At 39.3% G+C, this 12,650-nt stretch overlaps 1 protein-coding gene across 1 annotated transcript in view; it reads right to left on the reverse strand.

Annotated features, from left to right (window-relative positions):
* Window positions 1-4,967: 4,967 nt before the first annotated feature.
* The window catches only part of LOC105841815 (zwei Ig domain protein zig-8), a 348,782-nt gene continuing 341,099 nt past the window's right edge, over window positions 4,968-12,650 (reverse strand). The window contains exons 6-7 of the mRNA XM_062668506.1: window positions 9,524-9,692; window positions 4,968-9,410 (exon numbers count right to left, since the gene is read on the reverse strand). Of these exons, the coding sequence (XP_062524490.1) occupies window positions 9,286-9,410; window positions 9,524-9,692 (294 nt within the window). The 3' untranslated portion in view covers window positions 4,968-9,285. The remainder of the gene's footprint in view (window positions 9,411-9,523; window positions 9,693-12,650) is intronic.

Below are 12,650 nucleotides of genomic sequence, written 5' to 3' on the forward strand. Positions count from 1 at the left end.
AAATAAAAGTGATCTAGATCACTAGATTCTCTGTGTGAATACGTTGGGATGAAATCTCAATAAATTACTATGACTTTAATAACGCAGACGGGTATATACTATTATATAATATACTTATTATATAATAGTATATACTATAATATACTTATAATAATACTTATGTTACTGCTTAACAGAATATTCCAGGAAATGTATCTAGGTGCACACGATATTGCTACTATAATATAGTTTGTCAGTAGGATTCTCAGCGCTCATTAGGAACTTGAACATTAACAATATAAGTTGTACCGGCACAGTAACAGAGTTGAGTATCGTATGGATGTTACAGTATTCCACTGATGGATACCAGTCACGCATGGACCATCACGGAGTCACCGCCGCGATAATGTGGACTCGACACGAGATCTTCATCACCAACAGGGAAGAACTCGGGGTCTTAAGGAAAACCGGCTATCAAGAGTCTCAGGTTTCAGCGGTGCTACGTGTGTCGGTCGAGTAAGGATATATAAGTACCTAGTAGTAATGATTGGTGAGTAAGTGGTTCTTACATGGTTATCATTTAAAAAAATTGTATTATTAACTTATTCAAAAGTACACGTATTTTATTTAACGATGACGAAGGTCGCAACGATACTCAATGAGGGCTGAGCTTAAACGGGGGACAGCGAGCGTGCAGATATCCTCCACGATATCGTAGAGTTGCGTGCAACAAAGATAGTTATAAAGCAATCACGCCGAATCACCTCGGAAATTGATACTTACACGCAGACGACTCTATCGACTCTATACACGTTCGACGGATCCCTTTCTAAACTTTTACAACTTTTACTAGAACTATATGGAAAAGCTATTAAACGGCACTAAAGGCTGTAGTTAGAAATTGTTGAGGTTATTGAAAATACTCGCCAAGGATGTGGCGTGGTGCGTACAGCGGCGGGTTCCACCGTGCCAATACATGCTGATCGTAAAGTTATACAGTTAAACAGCATGCTATCTAAAACGGACTGAACTTTTGATGGAGTGATTGTGTGAATGTTTTCAGAGTCTTCGGATAGGTGATAGTCATGGAATAGGTGAAAAGTATAAATATATAATTATAGTATAATATATGTACATATACATATACATATATTATATACATATATATATACATACATATGTATACGAGTAAATTGTATAGAGGTCGGTGTCACAATGTGTTCTACCCCGGTTTATGTGCAGATTTAATTATTTATAATTTTTGCAAACTTCCATTCAATGCCGGCATTGTTTCTGTGTTGTTCGTTCGTTCGTTCGTTCAGAGGTCGGAATTCGAGTTTACGCAATATGACTGACGCACGATGTATGATGTTTCGCATTTGCTATTTTGTTTTGTGGTTGACGCTTCCTTCTAAAGGTAACAATTGTTCCCAATCATTTGATTGATAGCATCATGATACTAAACAAACTAAAAATAAATAAAAACACAAAGAAGGCACTGCCCAAGCACATCATCCAACTTAAGTTAAAAACTTTAAGTTAAATTTTTTTATTGTTTAGATAAATGGACGAGCTCGCGGTTTATCTAGTGTTAAGTGGTCACCGGTACCCAGAGACATCAATAACGTACGTAAATACCATGATCATGATATTAGTTCCCAGTTTCTACAGTACAACCGCTACCCCACCCTTCAGACACGAACCCATTACTGCTTTTATCTTTTAAGACGATAAACTTTGATTTACAATATGCGATATTTGCATAGCGTATCATCATCAGTAAGATGAATGAAAGGATTGAGTAGTGACGTTACCCGCCGAAGAGATATTATTTGAACTGGTTCGCTTCCGGGAACATGCGCGCTCCTCTCTAACTTGTAACGAGATCAATTCCACAGCAAGCGATAGAGGATGCAGTCAATATCACAAGCGAAGCGACAGCGGGAATGTGGCACACATATACCCGACCCGATATGGACACTTCAATAAGTAGAGCTCGCTACAATACAGCCGGCGAGACCGCTCGGTCTGCAGATGTAAAGAGCAATAGCTAAAGTAAAGTTGAGTTGTTAGCTAGGGTTGTCGCTAGTCTCAGCGAGGTATGCCGGGACCCTAGTGATACCGCCTGGGCCGCCCTGACTGGCGACCGTACCGTAACGACCGATGAAACTGTGAAGGTGATTGTCGACAACGAGGAGGTACACACGACATCTGAGGCTTATTGTGAGCCTGCACAATCAGCATCACGTACGAGCTCACCCATCTCCTTATCTACAGTGATAAAAAGTCTGGCGTAGACTAAAGCTGTTCTATAAGGGAGGTAGTCGCAGGCACCTCGCTGAGCTAGGTGATGCCCAAAAATATCTGCTCACACGTTTCCCCATCATTTGTAACAATATAGTTGCCCGCAGGCGACAGGTTTGCGCGTTCACTGCGAAGAAGGATACCTTTGTCATGGTGCCGCAAATCCAAGAAGTATCCCTATAACCTTCCAAGAGTGTTGGGATACTTGGGGTCGACGTTTCGAGCGATATCCAATTTCCGAATCATTTGGAGGGCAAAGCCAATATGGCGTCAAAAATGCTGGGAGTCTTCAATAGAGCGAAGCGGTACTTCACGCCTTTGCTTTACAAAGCACAGGTTTAAGCGGTGGGCAGCGGCTTGGTTCTGCTCCTGGCATTGCTGAAGTTCATGGGCGACGGTAACCACTCACCGTCAGGTGGACTGTATGCTCGTCTGCCTATAAGACAATAAGAAAAAAGAAGTATGTTATATTTTTAGACTTGTAGTGTTTGTTCGGTGTATTCATTGGGTGAGTTTTATGATGTTTTTGTAAAGTCAAATAGCTTATTATATGAGTGAACCTTGAATTGCTCACTGTATCTCTCTGTGTACGAGCCAGGGTCAAGCTTTGCATATTATATTTATGTTTTTGTAAATGGATAGTACTTACCATGTAATAAGCAAGACAGTTGAACATTAAATTATTCCTTTTGGTAAACTTTTTATTTATTTCAATACTACACCATTAATGGGCATTATATTAAGGCAGCATTTCGCTTCTTGTTCAGAATTGCACAATATCCCTTCAGTGTTGTTTCTGTGTGCCCGCCTCGAGCTCTAACGCGATCTGTCGATGTAGGCCTTTGAATTGAAATATTAGGGAATGAATGACCAGATCGCGTGAACGAAGTACAGAATGATAGAATATCAGTGTTGTCTTGTACTAAACTTAACAATTACATACTACATACTTTTACTATGTTTTCAGCCGCGTCCGTTGTCGCGCGTGACGTGACCGCATCCTAAAACTAAAGTTGTGTGATTTATTGATAAATTTCCGCGGGTTCGGTGAAAGCTTAGCGGTTGGTGACAGTCAGAATAACCTTCATTTAAAGGTATCCTTCTACAAATGATTCTGTTCCTCGCTTACTGAACGTTGACGGGATTATGACTGTTTAAATCTATGTGATTCATTCTTTCAATAATATATTTACTGGTGGTAGGACGTCTTGTGAGTCCGCATGGGTAGGTACCACCACTCTGCCTATTTCTGCTGTGAAGCAGTAATGCGTTTCGATTTTTTGAAGGGTGGGCAGCCGTTGTACTGTTAAAAGTGAGACTTAGAACTCTTGTTTTTTTTTTATTGCTTAGATGGGTGGACGAGCTCACACACCTGGTGTTAAGTGGTTACTGGAGCCCATAGACATCTACGACGTAAATGCGCCACCCACCTTGAGATATAAGTTCTAAGGTCTCAAAGTATAGTGACGACGGCTGCTCCACCCTTCATACCGAAACGCATTACTGCTTCACGGCAGAAATAGGCAGGGAGATGGTACCCACCCGCGCGGACTCACAAGAGGTCCTACCACCAGTAATTACGCAAATTATAGTTTTGCGGATTTCATTTTTATTACACGATGTTATTCCTTCACCGTGGAACTCAATCGTAAATATTTGTTGAGTACGTATTTCATTAGAAAAATTACTACCCGCCTGAGATTCGAACACCGGTGCATCGTTCAACACGAATACACCGGACGTCTTATCCTTTAGGCCACGACGACTTCAAAGGCGACGACAACAAATTTGTCAGTTTTTAGTTTAGTTAGGTTAGTTTAGTTAACGAAATAAAAGCGTATTAAAATTAAACCATTAATTTATTGAAATTTCAGAACTCAGTGCTGACTCCTTGAAGTCCATATCAAGATTACGGAGCCTAAGATTAGTTTACTGTCTCTAACGTGAGCCTCGTGAATGATGCAATGTCCTAACGAGCTCGTCGAGTGTCCAGTGTCCAGTGTTCGGTCGCGCGAGTGCACATTGCGTGCGACTTGCTGCGTCACGGAACCCTATCGCATGAATTGAATTATTTTAACTGAAATGCGACACGCTACAGATTAATGTCAATAATCATTACTGGAATGTCAATTTATTTTTGAAATATTTTTTTTTATTGTTAAGATGGGTGGGCAAGCTCACAGCCTACTGGTGTTAAGTGGTTACTGGACCCCATAAACATCTACAACGTAAATGCGCCACCCACCTTGAGATATGAGTTCTAAGGTCTCAGTATGTTTCAGTACAAGGGATAATCCCTTTAAACCGAAACGCATTACTGCTTCACGGCAGAAATAGGCAGGGTGGTGGTGGTACCTACCCGCGCGGACTCACAAGACGCTCTACCACCGTAGATTAACGTAAATTGATATATGATCCGAAAATGTACAAGTTGTTATTTAATTTAGTAATCTAGACCGACTTGAATAATAAACGTGTACGTTTGTTAAGTTTTTTATAATACTCTTGTATTTTAGTTGTAACTTGTAATTGCAGACTGCATATAAATATTTCTTGTTCTGTTGTTCTAGAGAACGGACAACGGTGAACTGACGCTGTCATGTTTTGCCTTCCATCGTTGTTGAGGCCCTTGAATAAATGCAGGCCTGGTCCGGGATGCCCCTCAAAAGAAATAATAAAGAACATTTAATATTAAATATTTTATTTGAAAACAAACATATCCACTTCATGTATACATACACATTTCATATTTCACATACATCTCGTCATAGACTTTGCATCATATAGTTTCATTTCGTCGATACTCTACTACAATATTGAAAAACATTATTTCATAATTTGTATTTACAATCATTATTCTATACAAAACGTGGTTTTGAATTTATTATTTACAATTTACTAGCAAGTACATAGGTCGAGTGATCAAAGCGACAAATTGTTTGCAAGTTGTTGTTCTTTTGATTGTTGTTTGACGTTTACATGTACATGTTGTGTTTACATACGTACATATATATATGCAACACAATTTAACTGTAGTGGAAGTACATATGATGACCTTGGATCACGAGCAAATCTAGTCCCTTTATATTACATGATTACAAATAATAGGTTTCCGTACACAAGACATTTAACATTATTACGATAATTTGATTTATCGATAATGTCACAGCACGTGACATTATCGTACTCGTAATGTTGAATACTCAGAGTATTCGCATTACGAAGTTATTTTTCATTTTGACAACATGCAACGCGGTGCTGTCATTCTAACGTTTTTATGTCTAACTTATTATCTAATTAATATTCTATCAGAATTAAACAATCAGTTGAAGTAAACGAAGTCGGTGTATTGATGTCCACGCTCGTGTACCGATACATTGAAGTCATCATTAACATTAATTGTAACGCGAGGGGAACTAACGAGTCGAATCAACAGAATTATTGAAACTTTAACGTAACAAATGTATAGATGTAGTGAGAAATTATTTTCCTTCGGGAAAACTCGAATCTTTGTCGGAATACACCCGAACTGTCAATGAAGGATCGTATTAAATCGAACTTTATTGTGTAGTGTCAAATGTCAAAATGAATAATATCATTGTACTGAAGCTGAGAGCACGATAAATACGAACTTTAAACGAAAAATTACGAAGGAAAATCTTTTCTTACTATATCTATATAACTCCAAGGCGATCAAAGTTTGTTGACCCGTAACTTCGTACAATTGTATTTCATTATATTGTGCGGACGTAGCTCCTTCTATGCCGTTACATTTTAACCTTCTGATAACAATACTTTTTTTCATAAGGAGCTGAGAGTATGATCTATCTATCTATGTGTGATTTATGAAAAGTTAAATCAATAAACCCAATCTACAAAAACAATTGAAAAAAGAACTTTGAATGAAATTAACTGCGATCTGCGTTCTGGCGCTTCCAATGATACCTAATTTACTTACATAACAATCCTGCGATCATAGACGAGCTTACATGCGAAGCTCACCTGCGTATAATGCCACAACATTGATACATTGTTTGGCTGTGCCTAAGTCAAAAATAAATTCAATGTTAGATTACCCAAAAGTTATTACTGAACTGTCTAAAAAATATTTAATTAAGTCTGCAATCGGTTCCAAAATCTTACGGGAACGTTTGAAAAACAAAAAAGCGTTAAATTAAAAAGGTGGTTGGTCCTCCTTGCGCGGGTCCTGCCCCCACTACACCTCCTGAGCGTGGTCGCTCAATAACTTCTTGGCCCCAGTACCCTGCCCACTGTCTGTTGCGGTCTAGTTTACAGGACTGGTCATTCCGGCGAATCTCGCAGGAGGCCTCTGTCCCGCGGCGGTCGATGGTAAGCCGACCATGATGGAATTGAGTAGTACTTCAAGGTTCACTGGGTACAGAACCTGGTACGTCACTGTAATCCTTTATGTTTTTTGGAGTTTACTCCTTTAGAATCGATTTACATATATAGGCCCGGGGTATGAAAATTATGGGGACCAAAATCGTACTAGCATGTCACACGAAATGCGTTATGCGCCTGATTGCGCATGTCACACGAAATGCGTTATCGCAGGTGACGCCGGGCTGCTGCGCCGGCAGTCCGCCACAAAGCCTCGTACTGATCGCGCGTTTCTCTCATTATTGTATTTTCATATATTTGTTAGTCGTTTGTTTTGTGTCTCGTTAATTTGTTAATAATCTGTAGTGTATCGTGTTGTCGTAATATAGAACTATTTCTCGTATTGTTTCGTTTAATTTTTTATATCCAGTAAACTCCAGTCGTGCGTCGGAGCGGACACACACACTTTTTTTTTTTTTGTAGCAGCGCTGGCGAACATATAGTGAACCCCAGGATGTCGAAAGAGTGATGGGAACATAGCTACTCGCGTTAGCGTGGAATCAGGTTCGAATTCAATAGCAGATCGCACCAGTATAATTGCTTCGTGGCAGAAATAAGGAGAATACATGTGTGTTGATGTTGTCACTAAATTTTTTGAAGCATAGGGGCATTAGTGGCGCATAGTGTACTATGTACTAGAGCTAAAACTTTAATGAGCTCTACGAAGGATCAAGAGATAAAGCTGGAGTTTTTCTCATGAGATAATAATTAGTAAGCAGTAATTTTTGCTAGGGGCAGAGCCAAGCCGCTGTTACCGACTAATATGAACCGTTCAAAACAATAACAATCTGATACTATTAGAGGCTGCGCACAGAGTTGCCGAAACTTCGAATACACGTACACTCAGAACATTGAAAAACAAAAACAGTAAGGCTCAAGAATGTACTTACTTCGTATTATTAAAATGCCATCAAGTTAGTAGATGTCTTACAAACCAAATTCCATTATTAATGTAATGCCACGTATGTACATTCAACCCCTATGATAATAATATGGTTGGATGAAAGTATTCTTTAAGATAAAAATTAAACGAAAATATTCTAATATAATAATATTAACATTTTCCTTTCTTATATAAATTATTCAAAGTTAAATAAGACAAGCTATAATATTGTGCGAGTCCTAAGCATTAAATCAAAGTAAATATTATAGTGAGATGATCATTTAAGCTCTCACATTTTTGTAAGATTAAGCTGTCAGATTCCCTGACACATGTATTTTTGACTTGTATGTCATTTTGCAGCAAACGTTATGTGTCAAATAAGTGTCATGGGCACTTTCGTCTGCTTGTCTGCATTTAGTGATTTATTTTTATTTAGTACAAGTAAAAAATACATTTTCTGACACATTTCATAAATATGCCATCAGGATACAAATGACGCTCATCTTATTGAGGAATAGTAGTCACTCTGAACATCCTACTAAAGTTTAAACCCAAACGAAACTGTGTTGTTTAAATTATTGAGTTACTCTGATTTGTACAATTTCAATTTATGTCAAATACAGAACTTTGACATTAGTTTTATACTATATAGATTATAAATTACAGGAATGATAAATTAAATATGAATACTATAACTTACCTATACGTTAACAAACTTTACAATATTTAAAACGACTATTTATTTACAAGTCATTAATTATAACAGCAACGAACGCTCCGCAGGTATCATATACGATATAATTATATTATTTTAATCACATTATTATATAAATTTTTTCTTTAAATTTTATGAAATTTCGCTTAAATAATTTTTTATAGTTTTTTCTGCCCCTTACAAATAAATCAATAGTTTGAATTCCCCCCATATCGGACCCAGTGCCCTGGTCGTGACTACAGTACAGTAGTCAGTAGTCGAAGGATCAGAACACGCTGACTGCTGAGTTAGCACGACCGCACTGGGCCGGCACTGCACATATTGCGTAACGTATGCGTGTATATTTTCTTCAAACAGTGAAATCTTGATAAATGTTGGAAAATTGGTTAATTGGTAAATAAGACAATTAACGTTAACAATTTACTTATATTTGCTATTAAGTAAGGTCGGTTTCAACCAACTTGTCAGTTTTTGAAGACACTAAAATGAGTCTAGGCTTATTTATTGGTTTATTGGATGTGTTGTAAGAATGATTCGAATGTTTAGTCACACACACAAAGGTGTAGTTTTAATACAGCGACACGCTACGCTAAGTGCTATGTGAAGTGTCCCTTCAAGAGTAATGCGTTCAACATGAGATTCAATCACAGCATCTCGACGCTACTCACTTCGTTTAGTAAAAACCTTATGTCTAAGTAACTTAGGACCCGAAACTAAGTTTCCGGCTGAGACGAGACGAAAACGTTCATATAACAAGAGTTATTTATTGTCTTTTTACTCACACAAACACAATAAGATCCCCGAAGGGTCGACCTAACTCTTCACTTGGGTACAAAGCTTCAACGAGCCTCACTCCAGTCAGTTGATGTACGTGTGTTTTCCGGAAGGTCTCGTTGTAGAGTGATCTCCAGGTCGTGTCCCGATGTACACTAGAGTAAAGTTGGTCCCCGGGGAACGCGTTGTCGTACTAGAGCTGTCTCTCGGAGGTCGCGTGAGGGCACGATCAGCTGTCGAGCAGGGCGTGCAGTAGCTTGGCGCGGAGTACGGCCACCGCCAGTAGCGCCACGATACACCTCCAGCTGTTAGACAGACCGGCCGAGCCCGTCTGCATGGCCGCCGGACGCTCGCCTGCACACGTAATCAACCGTTCTTATTCTGCTATGTTTTATTGACTCTTAAAATAGAACTAAATAATGTATGCAATGAAGTTCTGATAATGAATGGTTGTGATCGTGACTGACCATTGAGTACGTGGACGCGGACGGAAGCGACCTCGGCGTTGGAAGGCGAGCAGGAGTAGCGGCCGGAGTCCGCGGGCGTCGCGTCCTGCACCAGCAGGTACGACGTGGTGGCGGCGCCCTTCTCGGTCACCACGGAGACGCCGCCCCGGGAGGAGTCGTACGAGATCACCTGCTTCACGAAACATTCACAAGGTCATGCATCAAGGTCATTTTAAACTAAAATTATATGCTTAACTACATACGGTAATTCGCTGAAGTTGAATACTGCCGAATTGTGCTATGGACGTATTCAATCGACACGCCTCAGGATTTTAAAAGATTTTTACTTAACAAGAACTACTACTATAATAGTGGAAAATATGGTAAAATGAACTGAATACACCCATTAGCTAATATTGAAAGAGAAAAGAGATACAAGAGATTGTAACGCGCACCTCCCGCTCGCTAGTGCATAGGCAGAAGTCAGCTGTTCTCTTCCTGATCAAAAGAACTGATACTTCTAGTGGACAATACATAGGCAGAGTCAAGGCTCTATCTCTTCATAGCAGGTGCTTAGGATATAGCGGCAAAGTGGACAAATGGTCATAACAATTGAAGGTTAATGGGAGAAGGATTTCCGAAGTTGTTCAGGACTTGACTTCTTCAGTATTCCTCACAAGCCTTGGTCCCATCATATCTTTTTTGTCGTCGTGAACTAGTTACGCATGATCTAAACGGTAAGTTAAGGGGATGTTTAGAAAAACAGTCGTCCCGACCGTGGCCATGTGCTTCATTAAAAGAGCACGGTCATTATTGTGGTTCTCCCATGATAGTCGCACAGTTGAATGAAGAGCTTACATACTCCACAATATGTGCCGCCACTCACCCTGAGACCTGATATCGACGTTCACTTGTATTGTACGACGGCTATCTCAGATAGTGCTCAGATAGAATAGCTAATTGGACGCACGACTGCACGCGGCAAAATAGAACAAGGATACCTACCCGGGTGGGCAATCTATATTCATTTCAAAGTGTACATATATATTTATATGTTAATAACTTTACTTGTTTTCGCTTAGTGATAGTTTCTAAGTTTTCTTTCAGAGAGTCTTCAACTGAAGGAGACTTAAATTGTAAATCTCTGCATAGTGCAGGCACTGCGGCTGTCCCATAGCCAAATACAGTAACATACATCATTATATCTTTCAATCATTATACGTATACTATATGTGTACATACACGCGTGTGAACATACTCCTCACAATAATATCATGGCCTGCATAATTGAATACGTGCAGACAATCTAAAAATCATTACATTCTTTCAATGTTTTTACCTCCGTTAGAGTGTTTTTAGGGAAATGTACGCACAAAGGTACATGCAAAATAATGATATTACAAGACGGACCATGAATTTAAATGATTGTTCGATTGAGACACATCCATATTGATATCGCAGACCTTTAAGGAATGTGATTTTTATTCTAAAACGAGTGTATCTTGGCGGAGAATCAGTTCTGCTTTCCTGTCCGATCTGTTTAAAAGTATTTTATAATAATAATTGTAAGATTCGTAAAATCTTTACAATCGCTGTTTATTTTTATGTTTCCGTGCTCTCCTGCTAAAACTTAGTTCAAAGCACTTACTAGGTTTCGATATAAAACAGCCGACAGAGTACAGAGAACACTTACAGACATTTGAATAAGTCAGCTGGAGCCAGACTAAGTGAGTATTAGTTTTCGAAGCGCCTCTGCAACTCATTTGCAGTATTTCAGTCGCGAGTAAGGACCGACCAGCGCGCTGTGTCCCGCCCTCCCTCTTATTGTATTCGAGTGTCGTGTAATTGCCTCGAATTTGTTCTCATATCTTCATCTCACTTACTTTTCGATTGTCCAACTCAACTGATAAAAGCGACGGTTATGTTACATATGTATGCATGTATGTACGTATGTATGTACGTATGTATTGTTCGTAACGCCATTTAATTTTCCACATAGAGTCTCATATCGTACAATATGACCCTCGTAGAATGTACAGGTTACATTCCAATAAAGTAGTTAAGGGTCGTGCAGCCCTCCGTAATAGTTTGTAACTAGTACATTAGTATTCAGAGGGTGATGTTGTTGCGGGAAGGAGAATGGCGGTACAGGTGACGCGCGACGCACGCGCTCATTCATATTATATTTGAATGGATCATCAAGTTGTGCTCTGTTTTGTGATTCAATTATTTTAATTATGTACGTACTATTATCACAGTTATGCTAAAGTCTTCATCAAATAATTACGTCGATACGATAGGTCAACAGTTATCCATATTTCATTATTAATGTTATTAATAGCTACAAAAAGAAAATCATTTTCTGTCGGAAAGCAACTATGCTTTTTAGCTATAGATAAATGGGAGAGCTGATGTTGCACCTTGCGTTAAGGAGTTTCTGGAGTCCACCTACTCGGGATCTTCATCGATCGAAGTCTCCATTACGTTTACTCTCTCTTGTCTCATCCTCCATACCTGGGACGCGCAATTAGTCGACGCGAGGTGGCCGATGCCTTCTCTTAACACCATATAATTCCTCACCCTCCACCGACACACGTGAGACATTGAAGGCCGATGAGATCAATTCACGCATCAAAGTGAGGATTTTCATGTTCTATTAGATTGAAACTAATCGTTGATGCGTATATGTACCTAATACAATAAATAGTCTGTAAGTCTTTTGTACCGTTCACAGTAAGTAAGTAAGGATGCGTTGCGTTATCGCGAGCGTTGTCAGTAGCCTACAGTAAATCTAAGCCGAGCTCCCCGCCGCCGCCGCCGCCGGCTGCTGGTGGGAACGACTCTAATGGCCAATAAAAATCAATTCGATTTCGTTATTTGATTCTAAGCGCTTCCTCTCCCGGCCCTGTTTGTTTTCGTTGTTTAATTGGTGTTGTTATTGTTGGTAGTAGCGATTAAGGTCAAACAAGAAATTCTTGGTTTTAAGTTAAAGACGGATTCATTAAATGTAGTATTGGGATCGTTTTAGTTTATATCTTTTGGGATACTTTCTGCAATTGTTACGAATCAAAGCAAATAAATGTGATGCTCAGGTTTAAAAGCTGACTTCATAAAAATGTTGTGAACCTCAATTAAAATTCAACAGAGT

Source organism: Bombyx mori, chromosome 5 (genome assembly GCF_030269925.1).
Source record: "Bombyx mori chromosome 5, ASM3026992v2".
Taxonomy (NCBI): Eukaryota; Metazoa; Arthropoda; class Insecta; order Lepidoptera; family Bombycidae; genus Bombyx; species Bombyx mori.